At 40.0% G+C, this 15,913-nt stretch overlaps 1 protein-coding gene across 1 annotated transcript in view; it reads right to left on the bottom strand.

Annotated features, from left to right (window-relative positions):
• Positions 1–6,450: 6,450 nt before the first annotated feature.
• The window catches only part of PLCH2 (phospholipase C eta 2), a 92,581-nt gene continuing 83,118 nt past the window's right edge, over positions 6,451–15,913 (bottom strand). Inside the window, 2 exon segments of the mRNA XM_050909426.1 lie at positions 6,451–8,262; positions 12,561–12,900. Coding sequence (XP_050765383.1) covers positions 6,512–8,262; positions 12,561–12,900 — 2,091 coding nt within the window. The 3' untranslated portion in view covers positions 6,451–6,511.

Here is a 15,913-nt window from a genome sequence, read left to right on the forward strand (position 1 = left end):
GTGAAAACTCTTGACATTACAGCTCAGTAGTTTCCCTCACTCATTTTCTCTACATTTTTCACCTAAAAAGAGAGGTGAATAAAATTTACACAGAAGATTCTTTCTGGGTCAAATTTAAATGCTGTCTTTTTTGTTATTGTTGTTGTAAAAAATACTTCAAAATGGGAATATTTTGATCCTTGTGAAAGGATCAAAGGAGAGGACTGACATTTGAGTTATGGATCAGCCTACATTTTCTAAAAAGTCATTGTAGAATACAGACAAAGTGGTAGCTACTGTTAGCTGTTGCCAGAGCAGCACATGAACTGCACCCACCAGGGCACATAAAGGAAAAGTAGCGGTAGTCTTCAGGTTGAGCCAGTGAGGAACTGCATTTTTCCTGGTAGATTTAACCTGTAAATTACTGCTACTTTTTCCTTACAATTTGGTACATGCTACAAAATTATATTTATTTCACGTGGCCACCTTCAAAAAAAGCTATTCAGAGATGGTAATATATTGCTTGCATCACCTTGAAAAGAAAGAGTTGTTAACACACTGGCTGCTGACTGTCTAAAAGAACAAAGAGTGTAAATATTTGCAAAAAAGAATTTTTGCAAAGGCTAATACCCTTCCCTAGCTCTAATTTAGTACTAGAGTCATTTAAGGACAAACGGAATCAGTTAGAGAGAGAATAACGGGAGGGCAGAGGGGTTTAGTGCCTCCCAGTGTGCAAAGAGTTCCTTACAAACTGCTTAAATTAACCATTGCAATATCCATTCACCATCTACCTGAGGAGGTACTACAACGTTTTCTCATGCTGGCTTTACAGCAAAACAAACTAAGGATTTAACAAGTTACTTTGCTAGAATCAGCTCTCACTCCTCAGAAGGTTTTCAGTCTTTCAAAATGTAAACAAAAAAGACAACATTACTCCTCAACCAGTCTTCTGCGCGCAGTGCTGAAGGAAGGCATCAGTATTAAAACAGCAGTGGAAAAGATGAACAACCATCAGCTAGGAAGGAGACAGCCTGTTGCACACAGGCTTCGATCCTTGTCATCTAGAGCAAGAACAGCAGTGATTGAAGGCAGTATCTCACTTACAGCAATTCCTTTAGCCTCTCCTAGTTCCGTTTGTCTGACTGGGTACTAGCAGAAGCAACTCGATGAACAGGCACAATGAAACTGCTGGAACGCTGAATGCTCACAGGCATTCAACGCTATTATAAAGATAAAAGAGAGGGAGGAGCCAGGCTAAGGGGCTTCTGCAGAACACGCCAGCTCGTACTGCAGACTTTAGGGGCACCTCGTGTTTTGGTGAAGAGAAGACGAGACTACACCCAGCAAAAAGACAATGTTTGGAAGCACTTTAGTCCAGCAGCTGAGTACTACATTGAGACTCAGAAAATACTATTACTGGCCTGCTGTGTGGTCCTGTAAAAGTCCTCTCTCTTTAGAACAGTGTCCTATCAAGCTGTGCCTCTCTCTCCCATCTATTGATAGTGTAAGCTGCTCAAGACTTTCTCCACTCTGTGACTGTCTTGGGAGATCAGCTGGGCGACTCATGTATAACACCAAAAAAACCCCAAACCCCCAAACTGTTACATACATCTAGTATTTCCTCGCAATGCCTAGACAGCTGAAAGAAGGCCTGAGCTTCAAGGTAAACCATTAAATTCCTCTCTGGATTGTACAGTTCTGTTTAATACACAGGCACAGAAGTGAAATTCCTGCCCTCTTCATCCTTCCATTTACTGGTTTCACTTCAAAAGTGAGCTAACGTACAACACTGCCAAGTGGCTGATTCTGTTGGGCCAGGTCATTTATAAACACACGCATCAAGGCGCTGTAATAACAAAGAAGCGCCTTCACAGGAATTCAGCAGAGTAAACTACTACAACTCATCCTGCAGGGGAGTTGGAACACATCCACACTTAAGTAAGAAACAAAAATTTACCCCCTACTTGACTTTAAGCACTGCTCAAGATGGAAAACTCCAGCAGCTTGCACATCTTGGTCTTCTTCCCTAAGCTTTTTCTATACACGCCACCGAGTACATCAATTATTAAACGTCAACACAGCTTGCCCTCTGCAGAGTCAAAAATTGCTTACATTTCAATTTAAAAATGCTTAGAAGACTGCATTTGGTGAAGCTTGCCCTAACAGAGTTCAAGGGCTTGACTTATAGCTCGCTGCAATTAAGGGGAGTCCTTAGATCGCTTTTAAGGCACTTCAGACCCCAGATGGTGTAAATCGTTCTTGCAGTATAAATTATGGCACGATGCTAAGATATGTTATAAATGATAATGACATCCTCTCTATAGGACAAACCAGAAGAAGAATCCAGAAAGATCTGTTCACCTTGGATTTCTCTCAGAGGCTTTGACCTGTTTACAGGTTCATTTCCAGGTGGTACGTTTGGTAGTTTGAATGTGATTTGTTCTTCACATTCTCACCTGCTAGCTATGCCCTACAGATTCTGGCAAAGGGCTGCATGTAGGGGCACGTTAGCAAAAGTCAGATAAGCTGAGGTTTCCAGCTGCTTTTCATGAATATTTTCTAGGCTTTAAAAAGATGCACACTATGGTATGTGACTTTTCACAGCTGGCAGCTAATGAGGGCTGACAAGCTCAACAACAAGCAGCTGAAAGCATCTCAGCACAGACAAAATCAGTTTCTAAAGATACAATCAAATGTTCATCATCAGTGTTCTTAAACACTAAGTTGGAGCCATACAGACCATAAATCCCAAGTCCAGCCGTGTATAATACACTGCTTGTAATTTGGAAACCTTGGACTTCTAATCTTACAGTTTAATGAACTGAGAAACACATACGACAAGAGTCTGAGGCCTCACAGGAAGAGCTCTGGACAAGGGAATATACTTGCTGTTTCTGTACAAGCCAGCAGGAATAGATACAAAATGGGCTTTCTCTAGGCAGCGTCATCAATTTGATTGATGGATGAGGTATAGCCAAGGAAGTGTTCTCACACATTAGTAGAACCCCCCTACCCACGCTGCCTTTCTCTCTCTGTTCTCATTCAGCAGTTTAATTGTCAGACTGTCAAACCTATCTCAGTAGCTTTTCAGTCAGTCACTGACCTTCCTGAAGAATAATGATTTCAACTGCCTTTCTGAATTCCTTCACACCTGCAGCCAGGCTTTTGTTCCATTGCATGACATCCTGAATGGAGCACACAATCGTTGTGCCATGTTAGCAAGTGCCTCTGGCCTAGATTTGGATGCCTCCTATGCACTCCTAAGTCTGTTGTACTACAGGTGTGCGATTCGAGTAAAAATTTGCAGCTACTATATGGCAAGCAGTGATTACCACAAAGTGAATGTTACTACCTTAGCAGATGGCATACACTGACCACTGTGGTTTCATGCTGAACCTGAGTCTCCATTGTATCTGCCTGCAATTTCACGTGGAGAAAGGAGAATCTGCTTTTTCATCTTGATTATCATATAAATGGTAGAGAATATCATCAAGAGAGTAAGAGCAATGAGGCATTCACAAAATGAAAGTCAGTGCTGCTTGGAACCTCAACTCCTGACTCCCTCCACTGTTACCGAATCTTCATTGCTTTCCTTACCATTTTAGATAGCACCCTGCCTGCTGAGAAGATCTGAATAAGCAATTTTCCTCTTCCCTGATGCAGACTGGATGAGTGAAGGGCAAAACTCCTTAGTAAGCTTCTGCTACTCAACAGTGTAGGTACCATGAAATAAATTCCATTCCTAGGAATAAATGGACACATCATTAATGGTCTTATGTAGTGTAACAAAACAAGCTGTAAAGCTAGTTACTATTAATTTGGAAGCAGGAGGGCAAAATTCACATGTATCCTAGTAAGTTAAATCCAGACATTGCTTTTTAAAAATAGGAACAAAGATAAATGTTTTGAAGTGCTACATGATACTGCCTTCGGTGAGGTGCATTAATTTAACAAGTATCGCTTCATCAATTAAAGATAAAAATAATCTGATTGTGAAACTTGGTCTTTGAGAAGACACAAATAGGCCTTTTAAACATTAACTTTCTAAAGCTGTCAAGTTGCATGTACTTTCTTGCTTTAAAGATAAAAAATGCAGCAACTCCCTGCAGCTTTTCAGCCCAAAACTAAAGTATTACAGAGTGACTTTTCGTCTAGAGAATGTTAATGAAATTTGCTTTGTGTTAAGACACAATGTGAGACTACTCTTGGCAGATCATACATTCTGCTGCTGATTTACCTTTTTTTCCTTCAGAGACTGCAACGATATTGTAGGGTTACTTCAGTGCATGTTCCAAACCTTTGTTGTACAAACCTCAGGGGCCTCTCATCCAAATTATGAAGACAAGCAATGAAGATCTGAGCCAGGATGGAAAACTGGGAGAATATTTTTAGACAAAACATACTGAAGACCATTTGAAAAGATTTAATCAGAGTATTTAACCCCTCCCAGCCCCTATCTCCATGTCATAATGATATCATTAGCTACAGTTAGCCTTACATTTTCATATCAGAGTTTAAATGCTTGTGGCCAAATGATACTAAAATTAGAAACCAAGACTCCTTTCTAGCCCTGCAATCCACAAGTAAGCTGACGACCCTTCCAGGAGAGAGTATGAACTAAGTAACACGCACTTTCACTGTGCACTTTGCTGGGACAGGAGGAGAACAGAAGAGATTTTTGAATGAGACAGGTGAAGAGCAAATTTTTGCCGCAGTATTTTTCAGCCAGACTTTAAACAACCTCAGTGATGAAACAGGGCTGGCTATCTGTCTTACTCAGAGAGCTGTAACAGAGTATATTAGGTCCTTGGATTATGTCTGTTTGGCTTCTAGTTACATCAGTTCCCCTAGAATTTTCATCTACACAGCCATCACTGGCTGCCAAACAAAGACATCGTTTCAAACAATCCGTGTGCCAACAACAGAATGCCAGTCTCTACCAATACTTGCATGCGTTTTGGTGGACCTGAGAAAATTTGAGCTGGATCTGAAATGGCTACCACTCTGAAAAAGAGTAAAATTAAATGTTATCCACTAAGGAATTTTTAAAACAAGACAAATAGAATTAACCATGTTTGTATACCACAAACTTCTAGACAGTATAGAAAAAGTGTTATGTTACAGCTAAAGAGTCAACAGCTGGAAGGTTAAATATGTTTATTTTAGTAGTGTAAGGTGGTTTTACGAACAAATTTTTAGATTTTGCAATATACACAAAAGAATCATTACAAACAAAAGCAAAATATCCTCTCATTAATAGGGACTCTATGCAGCCTGAAATAAAATTAAACCTCTGTTTCTCCTTAAAATGCATCTCAATAAACATTTTTCTCCATCACTGATAAAATGTACATCTATAATAAATGACATAAGAAGGGGGGGACACGACACACAACATCTCTAAAAACAAAAAGTAAAAAAAAAAGGAGGGGGGGAATTATTATTCTCTTTAGGTTGGTATTTAATTCTAAATATGTCCATCTAAAAAAATTAAATATCTCTTTTTTTAAAACATATCATTGAAAATTTTGCATGGCAGTGCAATACAGAAATAGTAAAATTCATCCAAAAAGTGCTATGTACAGCAGCATTGTTAAAATACCATAAAGAAGGGACAGTGCTGTTTTCAAGAAAAGACTAGCATGCTTTTCAGTCATTTCTGAATTAAAGTCAGAAGATATTTCCTGTCTATTTTTAGTAATTCCCTTCTCTCTCCTGTCTCATTCCCACAGATTATGTTTTGAGACAAGGAACAGTCACAGTTCAGTTTAAGAGTGTGCATGTGTACATATATGTGCAGACATATATTTTCACACACACAAATGTATATATATTTTTATATATAAACAAGCTTGGTTTAAAAAAGCATTGCTTTGGAACATAGTGAGAGCTCTTCTTCAAAGAGTGAGACAATATGGATTTTCACTGAAATAAACAGGTCCACGATCGAAGATGGACTTTATCTACTACATTATTAATTCATTAAACAATTACACTGCAATTTTGAATATTTCCCAGAGAAGACACCCTCAGAGGCCTCAAGCTCTTCCAAAAAATAAAACAGAACAGGGAGCATGATTTTAAATCCAGCCTCTTTTCATGGATCCACAATTTGTAAGAGCAAAATTTACCTTAACATCACATAGATGTTTAAGTATTATAAGAAGCAATTACTGAAATTAGTGAAGAACATGAGATTTGCACAGAGCAAACTGCAAATGCAAGAAGTGGTCACGCACAAAGGAGGCCAAATTTGAGGCTGGGAAAAGTGAAATTAGAAAAAAAAAAAAAGGAGGTCAGATCATTAGGACTGTAAAAATGTAAGTCTCTGATTTCACTTGATTGTTCTATTTCCACAAACTGCTGACAAATTTAACTCATCTATTCTTTTGGAGTCATGATATTAAGTACCCTTACAATCAAGGGAAGGCCAGGAAGCACTAAGCCACATAAGGATATTTTGTGCCTCTCAGGTCACTACGTTTTGTTTTGACAGGAATGTAAACATCGCCTTATTCAGTGCTCCCCAGAATTACAGTTTCAGCATAAAGAAGACTTCTGTGTCGGTGTTATAATCAGTTTGGTTCTTAGGCTGGGATGTAAACACGGCAGGAGAAGCTATATCCATACAAACTGCTTTTGCAACGCTGCAGGCTCCCTCTGGATTTCCTCTCTCCTCAATGGGACTCCCACTGAGCTGGCCTAGGCTTTGCAGCCGCTGTCTCTCCTGAGCTTGCTTAGCCCTGTTGGCAATGTACCGCACCCTGCTCTGACTGCGAGATGAAGACCTGCGAAGGAGTCCCAAGCTCTCCCCTTCCTCTTCAGATTCAGTTGGATCAAGACTGATAGGGGAAGTGATATCATTTTCCTGCTGAAAGGCTGTCAGCTTCTTTAGCTGCTCAGTCAGTTCATCCTGGGATTTGACTGAGGATCTCAGGCCTGAAGAGCGGCGCTGCTCTCGCATTGATCGAGTGACAAAACTCCTGCTGATGCTACGGTACTTGCTTTCAAAAGTGCACACAATATCATCAGAGGTAAGGTCTCCAAGACTCTTGGATTTTGCCTGGTTATTCCCAACCATATCATGTGCTTTGGATTTGTTAGAAGACTGTCTGAGACTTTCTATGTACAGCCTGCTCCAGGTATGCCTTCTAGGAATGGAGGAGAATGCATCTTGAGGGCTCCTGGCAAGAGGACGGGGGCACAATTCATCTGCTGGCAGCTGGCCAGACCTCAAGTTAGGATTGGATTTGCTCTTGCTCACCATTGGCATCTCGTTACCAGATGTTGTAGCAGATCGTGGGCGCATACCCTTTCTTATGGCAAGGGGCTCAAAATTTTCATGACGGATGCCAAGATCTGGGAGGCTTTTGCGAGCTAGATTGGGTAGAGAGAGATCTATCACAGTGTCATTGGAGGACATGCTGGAAGAGGAAGACATGCTGTCACGATGATTGCTGCAATCTAGCTTGCTCCAGATCCGGTCATTAACAGTGGCATCAAAGTACACTTCTGCTGCTGGAGACAGGCTACTTGGAAATTTTATTAAGGCTGAGGAATCTGACATCTTCAGTCCTTCACTCTTTGACCTTCTTATTAACATGTAAGAGCTCGTCTGAGAAACAGAAACAGGTAGAGCCTGTGCAGCCTGGGCTTTCTGGAAAGTATCTGGAGGCAAAGTTGTCTGCGTGCTGTTAATCACATTGTTTTGCTGCAGTAGAACAGCTGCTGCACCAAGTTTCTGCCCGTTGGATTCAATGGTGCTTTTGATGTCTGTTAATACCTGACCTGGTTGTTCATTTTGCTTCTGCGAGTTTTCAACAGGTTGGCCAGCAGTCTTACCTGCTGCCACTACCAGCCAGGCTTTTTGAGGATGCACTGCCAATCCATACTGGTCTTCAGCTTTACTGCATGCCTGTGTCCAACCATTTTCTTCTTTGAGACATCCTGCCATGCTTGTTCTCTCATCTTCTTGGACTACTAAACTTGTGTCAGCTGCTCCTGTGACTACCTGCACTTGGACTTCTGCAGCCAGATTTGTTCTTTGTTCTCTAGTGAGTAGAGATTCTTGAGGCTGGTTGGATGTGCTGCTTACTTCTGATCGAGATTCAGTGGAATGATCAGATACAGACCCTTCTTCAGAATCACTGTAAGGAGTAACAGGTAGAGGGAAGAAAAGGCTGGCATGATGGTTTTCATTGGCAATAACAGGCTCTTCAGTGATAGTTTCTAGGCTGCATAAAGAAGTGACTGACCTCTGTATTGAGAAATGGCAGGCATCTACTTGGGAGACATGAAAATATAGGAAAAAGAAAGAAACAAGAAAAACAGAGATACAGGGTTAATTAGCTATTACAAATTGCAGTTTAGCTGAAGATTTACTCTTTATGTGTTATCATTTTGTTTTTAAGTTAGTAGTTGCATATATTAATCATGATTTTAAAAATAACTTATGATTTCAAATGCCTGGCTGAAGGCAGCAAAAATTTCTGCTCATTCAGTTTTAGCTGCCCAAAAGCCTTGTTGCTTTCAAAACATCTCAGTCCATGCATAGTAGCACCATATTACTTTTCTGATTATCTTGTTCAAACAACAACCGTACCCATCGATTTCTTTGTGCCCCCTCTCATAAACTAACTTTTCTTCCTCCACCATCCAGCACCACTTGAATTGCTCTTTTCCTTCCTTCCAGCACTCAAACAGGTCAGTATATCAGTTCATAATCAGACCATGTATGATAATCAGAACACCACTGCCCAACCAACAGATATGATCCCAATGATCAATTACTCGGAAGAGAAGCAGCACAGGACTTCTGGAGCAGGTTACAAATAAAATGATCTGTATGCATACAATGGAATGTAGTCAATATGCCTTTTAAAAACAAAACAAAAACTTTAAACATACTAACTTTATTTTCCTAAAAAAGTTTGTAATTTCTTTTTCAAAAAACCATACAGATGCATGGTTCACAAACACCAAGCTGACAGTACAATCTTGAAGAATCACTACAGCCACCGATTACCTGAAGAAAATGCTCCGTCCGTTTGCAATGTTTATAACCTGTACCCTAAGAGCCAAAGCAATCATGCCAAAAAGACTATTTCCTACATCTCCAAACCACGATGCAAACATGCATTCGAGAACTAGCAAAGCACCACTGAGTCACACAACAACCTTAAGGATATAGCAGCAGATAATTATAAGGCAGGAAACAAACAAAAACCAGGACTACAGGCAACAAGGTGCTGTGCTTGAATCAGTGACACTCGGTAGACAGTTACCTTTGATTTGCTTGTCCTTTCAGTTCTTAACTAGAGAGAGAGAGTGTGCATGTAGAATAATAGGACAGAACAGAGGAAAAATCCAGTTAATGTAGGGAAGGCAGGTGCAGATAACAGGATAAATTAGTGCTGAGGGAGGGAAGGGAAACAGACAGAAATATTCACACATTTTTGTAGGATCCTAAGAATTTCTGACCAACCAGAGCACTCAATGCAATCCATAAATGGACGGATATTAAGTCCATTACTTTGTCATAGAAGAATAAAAAGCAATTTTTGCTGTTCAAGAAATGCACTCCACTGGACTGGGGAATGGAAGCTAGCCTCCACTTCTCCAAAGCCCTCTCCTAATGCTATGGAAAAAAAATCATCTGCATTACCAAAAAATGCCAAGGAAACGTTGGGCCTTCACTTTCAGCACCGGTATTTCCAATCCAGTGTAGTGACAAGAAGCTTAATAATGGAGACAGCTGTTCAATGGCCTGTATTACATTAGTTGGGAGCGTTAAAAGGGAAGAAGGCACACGTGCCCGTAAGCAAAATCCACCATTCACAACACAGCAGACTTTTCAGTATCTGGACAAGTTTCGGGAGGAGTCTAGAGCTGACCAGACTAATGAGCTCTCCTTCTCCCCATCCCAGCTAGGCCATCAGTATAGATTAAGGCACACTTACAAGGCAAAATACTGGAAACTGTAACGCTGTTGCCATAAAGGGGACAACTAAAGACTATAGTTTCCTGTCTCATCCTTGCGGCACTTCCCATCAACAGAATGTTAATTATGAAATGCAGCCATATTAGGCTAACGTTATTGGTTTCCTTGGTTTCTTGGCCCTGAGCACTAAAATAGCAGGCGGATGGGGAAAGCATGCTGTTTGTGCAAACATAGTGTTTGTCACCGGATCATCAGCATCCAGTCCAAGTGACGATTTCACCATTTTAAAGGTTTGCTGATTCCATGCTTGAGAAGTCAGATGGATTTAATCAAATTTCAAGCATATCACAATATTTATTTAGTGACTTGGGGGGCTGGCGGGGGAGCTGGCACTGATAATGGGAAATGGTTTTATATGTCACACTACTCAGAGCTTATGAAAAGCCTAACGCCAATAATTTAGGCATAGAAAGAGCTCTGCTGCTTTGGATTAATTTCAAGCCACGGGAACCGGCAAACTTCTCCCCTCCCGCTCCCATTGTCCTGGTATTTTCCTAAAAGCTCAAAGCAGATATTGGAAAAAATATGTAAAAAAAGAATAAAAAAAGAGAAATAAAGAAAAATTGTAGACACCCAACCAGATTAAATTGATCGAGCAAATAGAATATTTTAAATTTCTGTATGAGGCTTTCAAAGAAGCCCACTATAGGTGGGCAGTCAGAATCTATTACTAAAAAAGGGATTACATCTTAAGAAGCACCAAAGCACCAAACTGTTCCTGCAAATGTAACCATCAATGTCCAAATTCCTTGGACAATTAAGGGGGAAGGGAAGGGATTTGAAAAGAAGCTCTTGTAGTCATAGACAAAAGCTGTATTTCTTTACTTCCTCTTCACAATTCTATGAAACAGAGAAAATCTTGTCAAAATCTCTTCCCTTCCCTCCCTGCCAAATCAGGAGAAAAACAAGCTGGTTTCCTTATTAAAATATATACTTTGCTTGCCTCTGTTCCTATTTTCCATCTTTACAAACATACAGTTCATGAGTAAAAATACAGTCATGTGATCCCAGTGACCACATGCATATTCCTGGCTTGAAACAACTATAAAATGCTGTAGCTTGAGCAGCCTTCCTTTAAATGAACACATTTTACTTTGCAATTGGGAAATGCTAACAGTCCACCTAGCTTGGCTGATGTCAAGTAACATCAGATGACATACCTTGCTTCTTTATATTATGCAACTGTGCCCTCAGGTCACAGTCAAACCATATATATAACATTAAGCACATCTATAAATGTTTGCACACTGGGAATTTATACGTTTAGGACCAGAATGGTCTGCTGTGTTCATAAAGTGTGATCTCCTCAATAACCCAGACCAGAGAATTCCATCCAATCCCTGAACTGACAGCAGTAATTTTGCAAGTTCTTTGAGGAAGGAACTGGTTTTATTGTTAGCAGAGTGCACATTAGATATCATTTCTGATGTGGTCATCCCTCAGTGAAACACAAATACTGATAATGGAAATATTTTTTGTTAATATGGGTTTCCCATATTGAATCTCTACTTAATGCTCTGGTTTGGATCTTAAAATTTACTTAGCATCATACCACATTCACTAAAAAAAAAAACCAAACAAGGAAACAAAAAAATCCGAACAAACAATCCAAACATTCATGGACTATTGACAGTTTTACTACTGCAGATGGTTAGCTAGGCATGGAAAGGACTAATCTAAACCAGACACGTCTAGGAAAAAAATATTTATGCAGACTTTTTTTCTGTAATTGCCAAAAATAAAGAAAAAGAGCTCTTGATAGCAAAACAACATACAGGAGCTTCTAAGTAAAGATGCTGTGCAGAAGCTGAGACAACGATGTGATCTAAGGTGGAGAAGGGTGAAGAAAATCTGGTCTTACCAGTAAAGAATATAGGGGATTTACTTCGAATTTCTTCCAATTTTTGAACGAACAAGGCGTTCATTTCCCTCTGTAGGGTGCCCACTTGCCTTCGAGAAGTTTCAGACCAGTGCTTGGGGAATTCGGGGCTTCCAAGGCTTTCTAGACTGCTGGAGTTGGAGGATATAGAGCCATTGCTGGCTGCAACCAAGTTGACAGTGCTTCCATACTTGCCACCTGATTGGCACTGCCACCGCTGCCTGGAATGAGCCTTTATTCCGTGACATTTAGATTCAACAGTTTTCTTCCCTGGGGTCACAAAAGACTGGGTGCTCCTTGTTAGGTCATCGGCAGTTCCAGGGCTGCTGCAAGACTGCAAATCTGATTGCCGCCTGGGCTGACCTTTAACACCCCAGTTTTTTAGCTCTAACCTCTCTTCTCCAGTTATACTGCTATACTGATCATGGTGAAGCATATCTTTAGCAATAGGCCTGGTAGGATGGTCACTCCACTTGCATTCTAGATCTGGGCTTTCTTTGGAACCAATCATGCATTTCATGCAATTGGTGGCCATTCCAATCCTACCAGAGCTGTTGATGGCACAGCGTGCAAAGACGCTTTGCTTCTCGCTCTGGTGCTCCTGAAGCCGGACCCTGTTAGACCTCTGTATGGGTTCACTGAAAGCAGCACCCCCTTGAGCACAACTTTGGCTTTTGGCTTTACGAGAACTATGGGCCTTACCTTTCAACCCCTTGCCATGTACCTCCCCACTGGCACCATCTCGGGGAGCTGGTGACAGAGAAGCACTTTCTGGCTCTTGCTCAAAGCGAGGCTGTGAGGCAGGTTCCACTTCACGGTCTTCACCAGCCCCTTCAGAGCTGGTGTCTTTTGTGTCAAAAGCAATTTCAGGAAAGCCTTTCTTGTTCTTCTTCTGGCTTTTGGCGGGTGCACTGGCTGTCCGTCTCAAGATGTGGCTGCTAAAGGAATGTTTGCGATGGAGCTGACCAGCAGCATGACTGTCCAGAGAGGCCTGCTTTGGATTTCTGAGAAACAGGCCTTTTAGACCTAGAGCTTGTTTGGCCTGGAAAATTAAAAAAAAAAAAAAAAAAAAAAAAAGGAAAAAAAGAAAAAGAGTCCTTAATAGAAAATGCAAGTCTCTTCCTCTGGGCACAGGAGCTCATGTACAAATGATCAGTTCACATATGCACACACATACAGAGCCTCCTGCCGTATTCCTATCATCAGCATGAGAACTAAACCAGAAATAGGACAGAGATTAAAAATGAAAAAAATCAGTAACAGCAACTTTGCAAAATTTCACGTCTTTTATCTAAAAACATAGTTGAGCAAAAAATTTCCAACCAGGCAAATACAAATATCTCTGTATTTGTCATAATTTTCTTACTAGCATATAGCTACTTACAACATAAACATTAGATATTGAAAAGAAAAAGGAAGAAAAAGGAAATACTTCAGTCTACAAGGATCTAGTTCCAAAAGCTGAAGAGTTTCTCAGTGTGTGTTAAAAGCCACAAAGCTTGAGGCATTCATAATGCCACACATTTCAGACTCTTTGAGACTGAAGCCAGAGTGCTTCCTTTTTAGCAATACAGCTTTCGGGGGTTTTGTTGTTTGTTTTTGGTTTTTTAAACACAAAGCTCTGTGAGGTATGGGTCAGTTTTCCAACACAGTATGCACATTTAAAACAATTCTGTCCCAACAGTTTAATGACATGGATATACTGCAGAACCTGGAGGAGGCATAGGAAATCAATTCACTACAGGAATCCAAGGATAAGTGGAGACTTGCAGATTTGTTGTAGACTTAAGTCTTTTCCTTAAAGAATGTATGCTACTTGGAAATGAACATAAATCTACTCCTGAGCACTTACGTGATAATTATACAAAATGTAAATCAACACCCAGCCCTCCTTAAGTTAAGATGCAAGTCTCCCAGATTCCCAAAGTCATCAACTAGAATAGCAGTACTTCTCCAAGGGCAACATGGAGACATGTTAACATGGAACAGTTAAAATAGGTTCTGGCTCTGAACCACCTCTGAAAGGACCACCACTGATTACAGAGGGAGAGTTCAGACAAGCTTTCTAATCTGGGCACCCAAAGCATACGTATTTAAGGCACATGGTGTAAATGCTTCCTCTGAATAGCCACAGAGGAACTGGTACAACCTAGCTTCTGCACTGTGAATTCACATCCTAGCAAACTGTGCTCTACTAGGTAATCCTGAACAAGGCTTCTGCATCACACCATAATAAAAATAAAGCAACAAATGCTGCAAGCTTACGTTATCTTAAAGTGTCATTACTAACTTTGGGGCCTTGCCCAAGTTAAGTCCAGCTGGAAAATGCAGTAGTTAAATTTAAGCAATAAAATAAATCACCTGTAATTGTGTAGACTTAAACACATTGGGACTGGACCAATTAGAATTGCTGGTGATTTCAATTAAATTGGAAACATAGAGCTGAATTATCCGCCTTGTGCAGAACTGGACATCAGATGCTGTCAAACCTAATTTTTCCTGTCTCTTAAACTGGAGATAGTGACTAGCACTCACAATTTAGACAAGAAATTTGTGGCATGGAACTGAGGTCCCAGCTCTGGAACAAAACTGAATGCTCTGAGTAAATGAGAAGAAGAAACTGAAAAAAAAACCCAAAAACCAACCCCAAACCACAAAACAAGCTACAGAAATGGTGGTAATTTTAAAAAGTTACTTTAAAATCATTTTAATTTTACTTGTCATGCAACATGAGGTGGTTACAGAATTTAGCTGATAGTGACCTTTTAAGCTAAAGAATATTCTTGACTTAAAACAGATAATAATAAATTGGATGTTCAAATGGAGATTCACATTCTTTAGGAACTGCTGGGAAATAAACAGTGGAGGTAAGAATTTAATATTTTTTCAGTATAAAGGAGATCTACACTTCAATTGAATTGAGCAATGTCATCAATAGCAGTTGAACTATATGCATGACAAATGATCATCAAATATTTCGCCTTCTACCTGTATGATTACATTTTGATAATTTCCTACCATACAACACTTATCCAAAGACACTCATGCATGTTTTCATCACTGAAGAAACACACTATAAACAAGTGAAGTTAGTCAGGGTGATAATACAGTACTTCATACACTTCAGTACTTATTTAAGCATTAAACATATATATTCAGCATCATAAATCTTCCACCATCATACAATTGATTTACATTTCAGTGAAACAGTTTCAGCATTCCTGTAAACATTCCAGGTATACTTGCCAACTTTTAAAGCAACAGGCTGGCGCCTGACAAAGAGTATGTTGGTTTTGTTCTATATGTAGAGCCTTGTACAGATAAATCACTTAAAGAAGAGAAAGAGGTATTTCCCCTCTAATCTACTTCTCCTCCTTTGTTCCCTTTATTTCCCAGTTAGATCAGACTCTCTTTAGTAGCTGTAGCATAAAGAACGAATAAAAATAGAGTCAATAAGCCTATGATTGAAATGCATTGCAAGAAACCCATGATAAAATTTGATCAGCATCCATGCTTGTTGGCACTTGCTGTCAGTTCAATTTTTCCCCTGTGATGTCATGCGAGGTCACATTTCTTCAGTGCCAAACAATGGCACAGAAATGTCTCATTTAAATTACAATGGTCTGTCTTTCACCCCAAAATATTTGAGTGCATGTTCACACATTTCAAATTTTGCTTTGTAGGACTTAGTGGATAGATATTAGCTGCACTGTACAGTAAGCCCGGGTTAAAAGCTGCTTTTATTCATAAGTGTCCTGCGCAATCTGGCATATGGGATCAAGGTTTGTCTGACACAAAGCCCAATGAAAGCATTCAGAATATTATTTTTATAACTGACTGAAGTTTAGTTACCACATGCCAAGATCCAGTGTGAGGAGGAGATGATTAAAAAGAGACCTAAAATGGCCTTTAAAAGTATATACAGGATAAGATAAAGAAGGTAGCGATTGATTTTTCCCATACAAGGCAAAGAAAATGTAATTTAAATATTAATAAATCTTCTGTGAGAGCCAGACTATTGAACAGTCTGCTTGGATCACTGTGGATTCACTTTC

Source organism: Gymnogyps californianus, chromosome 21, assembly GCF_018139145.2.
Source record: "Gymnogyps californianus isolate 813 chromosome 21, ASM1813914v2, whole genome shotgun sequence".
Classification (NCBI taxonomy): Eukaryota; Metazoa; Chordata; class Aves; order Accipitriformes; family Cathartidae; genus Gymnogyps; species Gymnogyps californianus.